General features: G+C 41.6%; 2 protein-coding genes across 2 annotated transcripts in view; one reads left to right on the plus strand and one right to left on the minus strand.

The window, feature by feature from the left end:
- The window catches only part of abhd3 (abhydrolase domain containing 3), a 33,355-nt gene extending 26,339 nt beyond the window's left edge, over nt 1-7,016 (minus strand). The window contains 3 exon segments of the mRNA NM_001032325.1: nt 981-1,163; nt 6,202-6,365; nt 6,792-7,016. Coding sequence (NP_001027496.1) covers nt 981-1,163; nt 6,202-6,365; nt 6,792-6,953 — 509 coding nt within the window. The 5' untranslated portion in view covers nt 6,954-7,016.
- Nucleotides 7,017-14,330: 7,314 nt separating this feature from the next.
- The window catches only part of mib1 (mindbomb E3 ubiquitin protein ligase 1), a 62,449-nt gene continuing 60,094 nt past the window's right edge, over nt 14,331-16,685 (plus strand). The window contains 1 exon segment of the mRNA NM_001129935.1: nt 14,331-14,742. Within this exon segment, the coding sequence (NP_001123407.1) occupies nt 14,514-14,742 (229 nt within the window). The 5' untranslated portion in view covers nt 14,331-14,513.

Genomic DNA, 16,685 nt, shown 5'->3' on the forward strand with positions numbered 1-16,685 from the left:
AGACAGGATTTAAAAATTATGACAAAAATGCTGCAAACAGTAACATGCCAAGTTAACACAGAGGTAAAGCAGCTAGTGCCACACTGCCAGCTGGCAAGCAAGATGAGATTTTAAATGTGTTCATAGTAAATGTCCACATTACTTAACTAGATGAAAAAGTGAAAAATGGTAAAAGGCTACAGTATTATGCATAATTATATAATACAATATACAACTATAATAAAAAGAGCTAATAATAAAACTATATTTCCCTTTACATGGACCCAATATCCAGCCTCAAGCAAAGAGTTTATTGGAGACACCACTTGCAAAATAAAGTAACCCAACAGCTCAGTAACTGTAGTATTTACATTGCATGGCAGCAAAAGAAACCCAAATCTGCCTCTACCATTTTTCATTGCATTTAATGGACATTGCCTGTCACCTGTCAATTACAGGTGACATGGATGGATTAAGGCATGGGATTTTGTTGATTATCCCTACACAAAAACCTCACTGTCCAGGGTGGAGAGGAATGAAGTCCTAAAAGTCATATTAACTTCCCTGTTCCCATTGTTAGTCACTGAGAGGTTACAGTCAGCAGCATGCTATGCATATAACTGCCATTACCCAGAAGATACATTTTCTTTTTACTAATGAATAAATGTTTATCAGTCCCTGTATTAGTGGAGATAACAATCTAAGATTTCTATCCCATTCACAAACCACATATACTCACTAGAGTTAGTCTCATTGAGAGCCAATTAACCTTTGTGTGTGATTTTGGAGTGAAGCTGGAAATCAGAGCTCCTGGAGAAAACCCACATAAAGACATGGTAAACATACATATTTATTGGAGATAAATATAATGTATAGTGAATGAATCTCAAGGCACCAACATGCCAAAACAGCACTGCCAGCCACTAAGCCACTGGGCATTATAATCGGCAACTATGCGATCTCATGTTAACAATAAAAGATCATTATGTACTTTACACTACCTGTATCCAAGGGCCTCACTGTGCTTGATCATGTGGAGGATATATGATTCTCTGCTTGTTCCTGTGAGTCCGGGCAGTAAAAGGATTGTAGGTCTGTTGCTAGCGTCAGGGTAAAGTGTATTATCATCATTATTAAACCAATCCAGAGAAATCTGCCCTCCATCTGCCGTTTTAATAAGCTCGCTGCAAGACACAATAGACAGATGGAAAGAAAGCACATTCATATGAATGATGCAAATAAAACATTAAGTTTATATATTCTGTGTATCAATTCACATGCATGAAAAGGGGGACTTTTTAATGTATACTTGGTCTCATGTGCACATTAAGAGAATACAAAGTGGCACAGTAAAACTATGGTTTTCTAGGGGTATTTCCACCAGGACCACCACTCCTTAAAGGACATGTCAACCCCAAAAATAATATTTTGCCTAATAAAAAAAAACATCATTCTAAGCAACTTTCCAATATGAATTTATTGAAAAATGATTAGTGCTTTAAAAGTTATTTGTAAATGTAATTGCTATTGAAAGCAGCATTTGCTGAACTCCTGGTTGCAACAATGTTGCAAAGGTCAGTCTCCTCCAGCAAGTCAGGTCTGTCAGTCTGCTGCCTTCTGTTACATTGTTTCAAACACCAGAGCCACCAGGGCAGAGAATAGAAAAGGACAGACACTGCTTTTAATTACAATTATATACAGTACAGGTATAGGACCCGTTATCCAGAATGCTCGGGACCAAGGGTATTCCGGATAAGGGTTCTTTCCGTAATTTGGATCTTCATACCTTAAGTCTACTAAAAAATCAATAAAACAGTAATTAAATCCAATAGGATTGTTTTGCACCCAATAAGGATTAATTATATCTTTGTTGTGATCAAATACAAGGTACAGTTTTATTTTTACAGAGAAAAAGAAAATCAATTTTAAAAATCTGAATTACTTGATTAAAATGGAGTCTATGGGAGACAGGCTTTCCGTAATTCGGAGCTTTCTGGATAATGGGTTTCCGGATAAGGGATCCAATACCTGTATATACAAATAACCCAAAAACCATTGCAAATATGTAATGAATGTATTTCGCAAAGCTACTTAGAATTATGTTTTCTTTTATTAGCAAAAAAATATTTTGGGGGTTGACATGTCCTTTAAGACTACTAAAACAAAATTCAAACACTGGAAAATCAATAAGAATGTTGTACAATTATCATGGATTTATGCTATGTTCATTTACAATAACTTAATAGTACTGTTTTATTTTTAAAATGAAGAAAATTAAACAGAATACCATGGCTAATTGTATTGCTATATGTCTGTGTTTTCTGCAAACCGGGTTTATAATTATATTGACTACTTTTATAGATCTAGTACTTTACTAAATTGTCTTGAGCCATCGTAAGGAAAAATCAGTCTTTCGTGGTTATACGGGCTGATTTATGAACACAAGTGCTAAACTGCACCAGTGTAGTTATCCACGGCTACCAGTCATATTTTTGCTTTCATTTTCCATCATTTTTCCGTAAACTTTTCAAAAGCTAACTGCTGAATAGTTGTTACTGGCAACTGTGCTTGTGTTATTGAGCCCTATAAAATGTGATAAATATGTTTTGTGTATCACAATATCACACACAATACCACACACATCTGGCAGTCATACCCAACCACAAAATGGCCACTGCTTTAAAAGACAAGACAAAGGCTAATTCACTGGGGTGTCTACAAAGTTATGTTACCTCCTGTGTCTTAGAGCATGTATACAGGGCATATTTACTAAAGTGTGAATTTCATATTTTCATGATGACATAGGGTCAGATACAGTATATTAACATTTGGATTTTAGAGTTTTTTTAAACCACGACTAAACTCATATCAACAAAAAACACAAATGTTTAGTCATTTATTAAAAGATCTTAATTGAAAAACACAGATGAAAAAAGACATGGAAAAATGTGAAAACTGCAACTTCTTTGTAATGTTGCACAAATGCAAGAATCAAAAAACTCAAAATCCTCTAAAACCACAAAGCAAAGAAGGAACTTCCAGATTTTTGCACAAATAAACTATATAACATTATTGCAAGCATAATGTGCTAAATTTTGCAGTTGTATTTGCATAATTTAGAACACTAACAAAGTTATGCCATAAAACAATGATATATGTGGAAAATTAGCCTAGAGCATATTATGTAGATCAGTGCTGTCCAACTTCTGTGGTACCGAGGGCCGGAATTTTTCTGGCCTACATGGTGGAGGGCCGATAATGGAAGCTCGTTTTGACCACTCCTCTTTTTTTAAACTGCATCCACTTCAAACAACACCCATGTTATCACAAGAGCTTTTAAGATCATGCCCACATTAGTGGTGGTAGAGCAGCAAAAACCTAAATGGTTGGTGCTCACTGTAGGGATGTCACCCTTCATTCATATGTGAAATAAGTTTATAATGTCATATTAAGACATACCTTTAAATCCATATGGCTCCCCTGTGGATAGCACAGCAACCCCTAGCACATAATTACACACCTTAGGGACCATTTAATGACTTTCCAAATGCTAACAAACACCCAGAACAAACCCCTGCCAAGTTCACCTTCCACAGGCAGGGTAGGGCAGGCAGAGTATGGCACACACAGACAGCACAGTGCAGGCAGAGTATGGCACACACAGGCAGCATAGGGCAGGCAGAATATGACACACACAGGCAGCATAGGGCAGGCAGAGTATGGCACACACAGGCAGCATAGGGCAGGCAGTGTATGGCACACACAGGTAGCATTGGGCAGGCAGAGTATGACACACACAGGCAGCATAGGGCAAGCAGAGTATGGCACACACAGACAGCATAGGGCAGGCAGAGTATGGCACACACAGACAGCATAGGGCAGCATAGGGCAGTCAGTACAAGCAGTGACACAATACTGGCACTGCTCCAACAGTCTGAGGTGAACCTGAGCCTGAGTTGTGAACAAAACAGGGACTAAACAAGTGAACAATACATGGCCTTAAACGTGTAAACAATACAGGGGGTTACAGGTGTAGACAATACAGGGTCTTAAACCATGAATCTGAGGTGTGAACAATGCAGGGAGGCCAGTTAATCTCAGTACTAATACTACTTAAATCTTACACAAAGGCAGTGTTGGACTGGAACCCCAGGGGCCCACCAGAAAACCTTAGACCATGGGCCCACTCTCTATCCTTACATTTATTTTTCCTCTTTGTTCCCATTCAGAAATAGCAAATCGCCATGAAGTAGGCCAAATGATTAGGAGCAGGAGGGCCCACTGACCCCTGGGCCCACCGCGAGTTTTCCTGATATCCTGGTGGGCCAGTCTGACACTGCACAAAGGTAAGCAGTCACAGTAGCCAGACTGGTGGTGGTGGGGGGGGGAGGGCATTGGCCGTCATTTGGACAGCACTGATGTAGATAATGAGATGCTAAAATGGCTGCTGTGTTTTTATATGTATTATGGCAACAAGTTTCCCAGTTGGTAAAAAAGACACACATTTTCTCCAGTGCAAAGGTAATCTGCCATAAAAGTACATTAAATTTGACATTTTACACTTTAGTGAATATGTCCTATTGTGTGATGCTTCTGTGCTACACATGTACAGGTGTGGGATACCCAATATCAAGAAAGAGCTAAATTATAGGACGCCATCTCCCATATAGCCCATTTTTACTCTGTAATTATAAAACAATAAGTTGTACTATATCCTAACTACGATGCATGATTACATATTTGTGCGAAACAATCCTGTTGGGATTATTTAATGTGTAAATGTTTTTTAGGAGAATTTGGGTATAGCTTAGTGATTAGGTCTACCAATTCCCACGGAAGCACTGTGGGTATGTGGTAGACCATATTCACTGCCAGTCCAGTCCTTCTCTGACCACTTTGCCCTCTCCCAGCCCCACAACTGACATTGCAAATGAGCTGAGGCGCTTACCTATTTACTCGCGCTCACCCCACCTCTGCAGTGACATCAGAGATGGGCTGGTTATGCATGGGTATATATATTGGTCTGGGGTAGGGATAGCATTGACTCCTGAATCACAGTGTGTGGTAATATAAATTATGGAAAAATCTGCATACCCGCAAGACCCCAGGTCCCAAGCATTCTGAATATTCTGAAAGTTTTAAATTACAAGCTTTTGTTCTGTACATTGATCATTGTAAATCAAATTATATTCTTTGGCTACATTCTTTTGACACACTATATTATAGAAATAGATAGATATCTCTGTTTATCTCATCTCTTTCAGGTGTAAGTACAATCTCAATAACCTGATACAGAAATTCATCATCTATCAAGCCTTCTTAAGTAGTAAGTAATAATGTTTATTTTTTATTTTTATAACAGCTGGTCTCTTCTGTACAAAACAACATTGGGCACAACACAACATGGATATATGTCCAGTAGTCTTGTGCAAACACGAGCAATATTGCTTTAACAGCGCTATCGTTAATCGTATGATTGTGTCGATAAGACCTAAATATTTGGTGCAGAGTCCAAATAGGTTTCTAGCAAGCTGTCCAACACACTAGGCAGTTTCTACACTGTCTGTCAGAAGTGCAGGGTCCCTCATGTGCTCTGTTTATCCCTTTGCCTTGTACTGGGTCTCATAAATTATTGATGAAACATTGTAGAGGTCTAGGGGGGAGGATGGAATGCCTACAGCTGGAAAGGCTAAGAGTCTGCAGTACCAAAATAAGCAAAACATGTCGCACACACTTTGCAAATTGGACGATATGTTCAAGATGTCAATGGAGACATTCCTTGAGCTAGAAAGATAGCTTGGGTGCACAGCTTTAGCACACAGGGGTTGTCCCATATTGGACTGAAACATGATTTCTTACCTTATTTCTTGGGGGGCTCAGTTTAAATCTGGAAATTTGCTTTGTGACCCAAATATTGTTTCAAATAAATTAAGTACCTCGTTATGTTGCTGAAAGTAAAGGCACTGTATTAAAGAGAACCAAGAGAACCTACCCTAAGCAAGATAGGGACCCATAAGTAAAGAATCACTGGTTTAAGAAAGACATTCATTTTATCACCCAGTGATAAAACACTACCTGTGTCCTTAAAGCTCCATATTCAAGGATTAAGTATGTCACTACACAGTCAAACTGTGGCACAGAGTACTGTCTGCAGGTAATAGAATGCTGTAAAAATGGGGTGTAAGAAACACAATGAGCCCCAAAGTGTTGTCTCATACTTACTTGTTGTAATGCACTAGTGGTTTGACAGTGATGAAGGGTCTCAGCAATGTCTGGGCTCTGCCCTCCCAGCACCATAGAGTAGGGTAGTAGGTTTCTGTCACTGCTGGGCAGTGGTGCTTTAGAAAATTGCATAAACCTTCCCCTCCGACCACCAGTTGGGGTTTCTGTTGGGGAACAAACATAAATAAGATGCATTTGACTGCAAGGTGCAATCCCTTTATTGCTGGGGACCGGAGACGCTCGGTACTATATGAAGCCATTACATGTAGCAGTACTAGATATGAAAGGAAATAAGCATACATACTAACTACGGGTAACACAATGAAGTAGCTCTTCCTTTGTAAGACATTGATTTCCCGGCAAGTGCTCTGAGCAGTGAGGGAAATGGTGAGGGTAGTAAGTGTGCCAGTACACTGTGGGCTGTAGGTTACTCCTATGGAGTACGAGGCACAGATCATGGGCTGGGGGCGGGAGAATGGATTATAATGACACATCTAGAGAGCGCCCATGCCTTCATACAGGAATGTGCAGCAATAACGGGGCCAGAGCAGCTGTTCTGTCCTTTGCTTTCCCTGTGTCCCTCCGCTTACCTTAGCAATGACACTTAGGTAATACCAGGCATAGGCTGCTCCGAAGCCCAGCACCAAGGACAAACCCACCCCGGAGCCGAACAGACCCACTCGAACTTGGTTCTCCAGGTACAGAGATAGGTCCCGGGTGAGTCCTTGCAGGTTAATGATCCCCAGCATCATGATTACAATGAATCCCTAGCAGCCGCTACAAGCTTCGCAGCCGCCGATAAACTCAAAGGACACGGGGACTGGGAAGAGCTGGAGGAAACCGAGGGCTAGAGCCGGCCGAGAAAAGGGATGGGGAGATTGTCCCTGCTCCTTCTACAGCCAATCAGTAACGACGGATACATGAAGTACCCTCCCCTCTTCTCTTTGTAACCAATAGGGTAGATTAGCAGGCGGTCCTTTGATTAAAGCAGCGAGCCAATCCCACAGTACCGAGGTAGGTACCGCTGAGTAGCCGAGCAGTTCCATAATGCTGACAGCAGCACCGAGAGACAGGTGTGGCGGAGGCGGGGGGCGCTCTGGATAATGGCTGTGTATCAGTGGTTAGCTGGGGGGGGGGGGGGGGGGGCTTGAGTTGTAGCTTAATGACTCCCCGGTGTATTGTTGGTCAAATGCTGGTGAGTATCTGCATATCTGTGTATCTTACCGAGGCAGCAGTGGATCTACATATTGACAGGAGGAAGGACATGCGCAATAAGGTCCTGTCTAATGGGTGTCTTACACATGAGCTGGATCATCCTTCATGCAGTTGAAGAGCATTGTCACATAATATCAAATGGATTTACGGAAATACCTCTTGCTGTTCATATAAGACTACAGTTTCCTCTGGGGCCATATTGGTCCTGCGTCCTGCCTTATTGGCCCTGCGTCGAGCTGAGACTGCGCGCTTACAGCTTTGCCCATAAGCAGGTTACTTTGCTTTGGAAGGTGGATAAAAAAATAAGCATGGACTGCTCCTCTTTCCATATTAAGTTTGCTGTGCTGAGAGGTGGGGGCTGTATAAAATAGCTTTATGAGTCTAGACTCCTCCTGAAGCCTTGTTCTCCATCTCAGACAAGGTAGTCAGGGCTCTGAGCTGCAGGAGGTGTCACATGAGGACGGGGGTAGGAGGAATTTGTAAACGGGTTGGGGCTTAGTTGTGATATAACTGATGAGGTTTGGGGCTGGTAGCTATAGAGGGGTCATGCAATGACCTCCCATTGACCACCAAAACAGGGTTGCTAGCCCGCTCTGATACCTTTGTCTGGGAGTGTAAGGTACCTTTGTGGGAGTGTAAAGTACCCAACACTCCCTACAAGCACTGCTGTGCCTTAACTCAGTAATTAAACTTGTGGTCCAACATTTTCCTTAACATATTCAAAATACTGTAGGTATGTGTGTACATATGGTGTGACAATTCCCTGTACTTGATAGACATAAATATTTCCTTTCCACTCCCTCTAGCTGGTGTCCTATTTATGTCAAGGTATGTATTCATGTAAAGGTACCTGCGGCCCATGCCGTTTTAAAAAAAATTCCTTCAGCCCATTGCTGGACACTTGCTGCTAAATCAGCAGTTAGCACATGTGCAGACTGTACTGCATATGTGCCAGCTGGCAAATCCTAGCCTAAGGCGGCACCAGCTTGAAATACTGAAGCTTACTCTTGCCCAAAAGTCTGAAAAAGACAGTTGCTCTACTATGCAAGATATAAAACAAACAATTAGGCTGGAAATGCTGCACATTGAGGCAGTGATCCTCAACCAGTGGCTTGCGAGCAACAGGTTGCTCATCGACCCCTTGGATGTTACTCCAAGTGGTCTCAAAACAGGCGTTTATTTTTGAATTTCTGAATTGGAGTCATAAACACCATGTGTACTGCCAAACAGAACCTCTTGTAGTCTGCCAGTCCAAATTGGGCTACTAAATAACCTATCACAGTCCTTATTATTATTATTATTATTAACATTTATTTATAAAGCGCCAACATATTCTGCAGCGCTGTACAATAAGTGGGTTTCATACATTGGACACACAGAGTAACATATAAAGCAATCATCAACGGATACAAGAGGTGAAGAGAGCCCTGCCCAAAAGAGCTTACAATCTATAAAGAGCTTACAATCTACAGTCCTTATTGGTCACTCTCTGGGAACTTTTTTCATGTTTGTGTTGTTGTAAACGTTTCATGCGGGTAAAAAAAGGTTGGGGACCCCTGCATTAAGATCTGTGTTTCTCTACCAACCCTTAGGCCACCACAGCAGTTTAGCAGTGAAGATCTGTGCTTTGAATGATGCCCACAGTATAGAAACTTGCCTTTGGTCAGGGTCTTTAAGTTCAAGACAAACATCAATCTTTTTACACCATAAATTCAAATAATATTAGATTAGAGAATGCAACTGTGCTCTTCCCACCCTGCTTCCCCCCAGGTTGAGCACTGGATGTAAGGGGGGAGGCATTGGTTGCAGCAGGAGCGTTCCTGTTGCTGATTTACAGTACAGGAAGCAACATGGAAGTGTTGTCAAAGCAACTGCAAAAGCAGTGTAGAATACAACGGATTTAATTCCTACACTTAAAGATAAACAGATGTCATTCTTCACATATAACATATAATAACTGTAGTTGTATAAACTATAGTTTACTTTTAGGTTCTGGATGAACAGACACCAACTTTCAATGTAAAAAGATTAAATTTCACTTTATTGCGTTACACAGTATTACAGGTCTTTTAAACTAATATTGTGTATCAAAGAGAGCCATCCAGTGGCCAAAGCATATATTGCAGTTCAAAATAATGTGCATACTGGTAGAGATGAATATTGATTTCATCGGGCACCAAGGCTCTAAAGAATCCTTGTTTTACTTTTTTTCAGGGGAAGGGGCTGATGTCTGACTGTCTGGACTCAGTTATGTCTTCTTTCACCTTTTACCATAGGTGTCAGAACTAAGGGGGCCCCCTTAGAGAATTTTCTGCCCTAATTCCATATGCTGATGGGGCAGCCTGGAAGTAAAAGAAAGGTGTATGCTGCAGTGAAACTTCCACCCCCCACTCAAAATGATTTTCCATGCCACCTGTTTCTTGCTAAGACCTTCTAAGCAACTTTTGGTCATCCTCTATATGGGTTAAATGGTGTTTTACTAACTTTTCTAATTATGCACAGATGTGGACCACAATTCATTACAGAGCATTTTATCATAACACTGAAAAAGGAAACAATATTGGGGGCTTTTCCTTTGCGATTTTATTGTCTGTTACAAGTTAACATAGTGCTAACTGACCAGTCAGAATTAAACATAGGTTAATTATTATGCATTTAAATGAAAAGAAAATGCAAACTGGTCATAAGTAATTTCAACAGCTGCATTAAAATTAATCTGTAGTGTGTTTTTTGGTCATTTTCTTCTTCTTTTGCTCTCAACGTTTCAGAATAAAAAAGATTACATTTGGTCCCTTGTGCTTAAAGGGATTCTGTCATGATTAACTTTTTATTTCTAAATTACACTGTTTACATAGCAAATAATTTACTCTACCATTTAAAATGTTATTCTTGAACCAACATATGTATTTTTTTAGTTGTAATATTGGTGTGTAGGCAGCCAAAAGATCTTTTAATGTCTCTTTATGTTTTTCAGCCTGGTTCTACTAAGTGCAAGTCTACATGTATATGTTTGATCCATTATTGTTTATAACTGAGTCTAAAAGGCAAAAACTCTTTGCATTAGGGATGTACCGCACCCACCCCTTCCAACTCACACCAATCCTTACCAGCAGTGCCCCACAGGTTACCAAGGCTGGCAATTAGCTGCTCCTGGTAATTCTTAGAGCTGAAATTCTTCTTATTAAACTGTAATTTTGTCTGTTCTAGTGCAGAGAAAGCTATTGCAATGCAGCAACCCCTCAACACACTATGGGGCTGATTTACTAACCCACGAATCCGACCCGAATTGGAAAAGTTCCGACTTGAAAACGAACATTTTGCGACTTTTTCGTATGTTTTGCGATTTTTTCGGATGCTGTACGAATTTTTCGTTACCAATACGATTTTTGCGTAAAAACGCGAGTTTTTCGTATCCATTACGAAAGTTGCGTAAAAAGTTGCGCATTTTTCGTAGCGTTAAAACTTACGCGAAAAGTTGCGCATTTTTCGTAGCGTTAAAACTTAACGCTACGAAAAATGCACAACTTTTCGCGTAAGTTTTAACGCTACGAAAAATGCGCAACTTTTTACGCAACTTTCGTAATGGATAGGAAAACTCGCGTTTTTACGCAAAAATCGTATTGGTAACGAAAAATTTGTACAGAATCCGAAAAAATCGCAAAACATCCGAAAAAATCGCAAAATACCGATCATTACGAAAAAAACGCAATCGGACTCCATTCGACCCGTTCGTGGGTAAGTAAATCAGCCCCTATGACTCTATGATTTTATGTGTGTGGTGGGGGGGTCGCCTGGGGCCCTGAAACACCACAGGGAATCAAGTAGGTTTGTAATTTTAAATAGAATAAGGGTTTGCACACGAAAAACATAAGCTAATGTGCAAGATATAAATATCCTCTCTCATTAAACCCCAATTTTTCTCTCACAGCAAGCACCTGGCTTATTTCCGGGTACGCAGGATCGCTTTTCTGCAAAGTAACACTCCTGCAGAAGTGCTGTTGGCATACATGACATCACGTACCTGAAAGTAAGCCAGGTGCTTGCTGTGAGAGAAAAATTTATATTAGATAGAGAGGGTGTTTATATCTTCCACATTAGCTTATGCATCAGGATTCCACTTGAGAAAGGCTTTCTGCTGAAACTTTGGGGTAATTCTTATCTTTGGCAAGTGTATCTGCTAACCTGTTTGTCTCTTTTTGCCTATGCACATTTTTGTGGTAGGTATTACTTTACAACTTTATGTGTTATTTTCTGTAATTTTGTAATAAAAAATTGATTGTTAGACTTTCTGTATATTATATAAAGGATAACTACTTTTTTTAGTACTACCACTGTGCTTGTGTTTTTTGTGTGCAAACCACTATTTAAAATTATTGTCCTTGGTACCCTATATGGGGGTACAATTTTTTTTTTTTTTTTTGCACCAAACACCTATATTGTATCTTTGACTGTCAAGTGAGTGCCCACCATTTATTTATATTAATCAAGTAGGTTTGTGTAAGACAAAACCACATTTATATCAGGAAATTAAGATAGTGTTTAAGCACATACTTTACATTTCTACATATGCCCAGCTGAATGAGCTCATGTCAAAAAGGAAAGGGGGGGGGGTATATTTTCCCTTTACAGAGCCCAAACTTGAACTATAAATTTTATGTCTATGCACTTAAGAGACCTGCTTGTGGGTTACAGCTGTTCAGCTTCCGCGCAAAACTGTGTATTTAGTTTTGCTACAAATTTTGCTTAGTGTGGCTGCACCAGGGCTGAAGCAATGACTCTGGGTGCAGCCACAACAATCATATTTTTCAAGTGTACCCGTGGATGCAGGCCAAAAATCCGCCCTGCGTGGCACTAGACCTGTGAGTTTCTTGTTGACAAGTGGTGCAAGTGTTCCTTAGTATTTAAAAAGGGAGCATGAGGTTCTCTCCCTTTGGACCGCACTTGCTGGGCGTGGATTTTGTTAAACAACCTGAGATAGGCATCCTCAGTAGGAGACGATAGTAGGACTAGCCTGTGTGAGGTTATATCCTGTGATTGCTCTCTCTAGGAGTCAGTCAGGTTTAGTTAGCAAAACAGCCAGAAGCTTCTCAGAGGAGAGCAGAATGGTTAGTGCCCTGGGTGTCACACATCAGTATAGGGACTCAGGGCTAGAGACATCCCAGGTGAAGCACTGATGTGAGGGCATTGTATCTGGAGACTGGACACCTGATGGTGAGTACTACTGGCTAAAAAGAATGCCTCTGCCTAATAACATCATATATTGAATACTCAGAGCTGGATTTTTAATCTGGGCCCCCCACCCCCATGCATGCATGATCACAAACTGCCCCCCTGCTCACGAGCGTGCATGTGAACATTTAAACTCCCATACGGAGCAGTGGGGAGAGGTCCTCCATTGCTCTGTATGGGAGCAAAATTTCAAAATTTTGCTGTGGCAGAGCGGCATGCCGCCCCTATGTTTCTGCCGCCCTAGGCCAGGGACTTTGTGGCCTCGCCACAAATCCAGGACTGTGGATACTGTAAAGCAAATGCTATTTATACCATTTTGAAGAAACATCTAAGAGACTGTGAGTTTCATCAAATAAACTTTAAATTTAATAGAGTTTTAAGAAACACCAGTGCCAAAGTTTTTAAAACATCTGTCAGGTGAGTGTGAAGCCAGTGTGGAAACCCCTTTGTCCATTCCAGGATAGAGTCATGCGTAAAGGTGGCCATACAAGTAATTACAATTACCATTGGTCGCATGAAAGATCATTTGTATTCTCCACTGACATTCAGGGCTGAATCTTCAGATAAGGAGGTAGAAACAATAGGAATTCTACATCTAAATGATGATTCAGCCCTAAGGCTGATGCTACATGTGGCGTTTTTACGCTGCGTATTTTCTCAGCCTAAAAACGCTGCACAAGCCACACAGCCCCTGACTATGGAGTTTTTCAGCCTAGTACTGGTAATGTAGCAAATCCCGTTTCCCATGGTGCTAATAGTGGGAAATAGTAAAAAACGCTGCGTATTTCCGCTAGGTCTGGCAGCTGCCTTTGTGTATACATAGGAATAGGTTGCTGTGCAAATAACGGCGTATTTCGGCAAACGCTTGAAAAATCCGTGGTAACGCATTTTCTAGCGTATTTACGCATTGTTGGTTTCCTTTGAGTCTTTTCAAGTTATTTCTATGGATGATGATATTGTGTGTTTTTCAGCCGCCGAGAGAATTAGAAAATATGCAGTGTAAAAACGCCACGTGTGGCATCAGCCTAAACGCAGCTTTTGCTCGGGCACCTTAAAAACCTTTCATCCCACCTGATGACTGATATCCAAGGCTTTTGGAATATTGTCGTCTCATCGATCCACCATTCACACACTGAATATTGTACAATATTAATGGAGCGTGTATGGCCAGCTTAACACATTCCACAAAGCCATATAACCATCAGTTCCTAAACCATTTTACACATATGTACATGGCCACTTGTATGATAGCTGCCCATCTGGTGTGACATCCAGAGTACTGGCACCTTTCGTGTTGTCCCGAATGTATACTGCAGTTAGTTTTAGGCTTGTCACAGTGGAAAGACATTAGTAGCTGTAAGTTGTAGCTAGCAGAAATAATTTGACTGCTACAGTATCTGTAAGAAAAGAATTTCATGTACTGCGCTACTACTGACTACCAATGAATAAGAATTACAGAGGATAACAGGAAGATGTGTTGGTGCTCAGTGATTTCATTACCAGCGAACAGACCGTGACACCCAAGGCTCCCCACATCTGTTGCCCCCTATTCAAATACAAATAGCTAACCAGCACTGAGCGATCTCACACGCTTGCAGCACATCCGACGCGACAACTCCTGGCTCCGCCTCCCTCCACATGCCCCCGCTACCAACCCTGTGCGCGCCCCCGCTCCCCCGTGCCCGCGCTTAGCCTGAGCTTGTCCCAGTCTGTGTTGTGGGCCTTGCTTGCTTCCCTCACTCTTTCCGTCCCGGGTGAGAGCGCGTCCGGGAACTGTTCTATAGTTAAAGCGCTTTGCATCTGTGAATCTAGCAGGAAAAGTGAGGCCCGGGCCGGCACCCCTCGAACCCCTCCTTAATTCGGGGGGGATGAGCGGCTCCCGTAATAACCGGGTGATGGTGGAGGGGGTCGGGGCTCGGGTTGCGCGGGGCCCGGATTGGAAATGGGGGAAACAGGACGGAGGAGAGGGTCATGTGGGCACCGTACGGAGCTTCGAAAGCCCAGAAGAGGTGGTGGTGGTCTGGGACAATGGCACCGCGGCCAATTACCGCTGCTCCGGGGCCTACGACCTGAGGATACTGGACAGTGCGCCTACTGGTGAGTGGCTGAGGGGCGTACCGTGAGCATGATAGTCCTGGAGTTATGGGGCTTGTATGTAGCCTGCTGGTAGACTACAACTCCCACAAGCCCCAGGCGGCCTGCTGTGACTTAGAGACAACAGTCAGGTGTTTAGAGCCACAGCTTCCAATGCCCTGTGGGGCACTATTCTGAGCGGCACAGTTCCTATACCCGCTAGAAACTTTGGTGCCAGGCAGAGTTGGCGCTTGTGTGGGGTTTTCTTATCATATTATCTTTGTGCTGATTTTCTGTCTGCTCCAAACTCTCACAAGGTGCATCCCTTGGACCTATTCAGCAGCTAATCGGCCCGTGTATGGGCAGAACAGAGCTGCCTGGTCCTGAAATTGGCCAGATTTCGATCGGCCAGGTTAGAAAATCCGGTCGGATCAGGGACCGCATCGGCTCGTTGATGCGTTCCCCGAACCGACTGCCCCATAAGCTCAAATGTAATCCCTGGGGCCAAACGATCTGATTATTTTTTTTTAAGTCCCTTGCTACCCGATATCGCCCACCCGTAGGTGGGGATATCGGGTGAAGATCCGCTCACTTGGCGATCGGATCTTATAGTGTATGGGCACCTTTAGAGAGGAAGGAATAATTGGGCCGTATATAATACCCAGAACGTCTATAAAGGATCCACTAGCTGGCTATTATATAAAACATAATAAATGATAGCGATAAGATATGCACAGACACAGCCCTCTTATTAACAACCTAAAGAAATAGAACATTGTCAGATTCATATTCTGCATTAACTGCACAACTGTATAACATTCTAATTATTGTTATTGTTAAAAGGAATTCAATATTGTAGTTAAAAATAAAAAATGTCCAAGCCACTACTATGCAGCTTTTATTGAACAGCACTTAGTGCCAGTCTGTGAGTGGATTTGGGAGTTGTAGTTAGGTGGAAGGCTGCAGGTTATGTTTCAGTGTATTTTGGTGCACAGGTTGCCACCTTACTAGGTGATGCAGAAAGTGATATTCCAAGGCATTGTTTGAATTTTATAAATATTTGCCCTTCTATTGTGATCCTCTACAGCTGTAATTATTGCCAAGGTATGCAAGTATATATTGGTGCACAGGCTGCAGTTCAAGGGGCCAGTCACCCTTAAAACTGAAAGTAGATCACTAAAAAACATTTGCTGCATCGTAAAAGAAATTTAGTTTTAAGAGTCTTAGCAATGTACGTTGATTAAACATTTCAGTGGTTTTTAAAGTTAATTCTAAGGCCAGTGGTGTATAGGAATTTATTAAGATTGCTGTCATCCGGCAGACAACAGGTAGCCAAAACTCACCTGTTGCCATTAATAATGTTATATTATGTCAAGTGCCCTGGCTGAGCTACAGGACCTCGCTTGAATGTTTTGCTGCTGAGGGCTACATGCCAACACTCTGGTGGTTTTAAAACATCAGGAATGGTGACCAGTGGCATGGAATGGTGACCAGATTTTTTCTAATGCTGTTTTCCATGGGATGGCAGCAGTGGATAAAATGCCCCATTTGTCATAAACCTGAAAGCCTTAAAAAGCAGAAATATTTGTTTACCACCTTCTGTACCCTGGTTCTGATCTCTTGGAGCAATGTAGCAGTCAGCTCTACTATTTAGCTGGCTTCTGTTACATTGTTTCAGGAGTCAGGACCAGGAGTGCAGAGAATATAAACAACCAGTTAGATTCTACTTCAAAAGCAATTACATTTACAATTAAATTTTAATACCATTGAACATTTTTAATTAAAGAAGATGTAAACTCAATTCAAAGTAGCAGAAGCCAGCCCATTGATCTGTTTCAAGAAGTAAACAAAAGTCACCTGTGCTACATTGTTCAATATATGTATATTGGGAAGTTTAATATTGCATTTTGTTTCTTAATGCAAAAGCAGTTTTTGGCTGGATGTCCCAATTTAACATTGTGTGATGT

Source organism: Xenopus tropicalis, chromosome 6, assembly GCF_000004195.4.
Source record: "Xenopus tropicalis strain Nigerian chromosome 6, UCB_Xtro_10.0, whole genome shotgun sequence".
NCBI classification, from domain to species: domain Eukaryota; kingdom Metazoa; phylum Chordata; class Amphibia; order Anura; family Pipidae; genus Xenopus; species Xenopus tropicalis.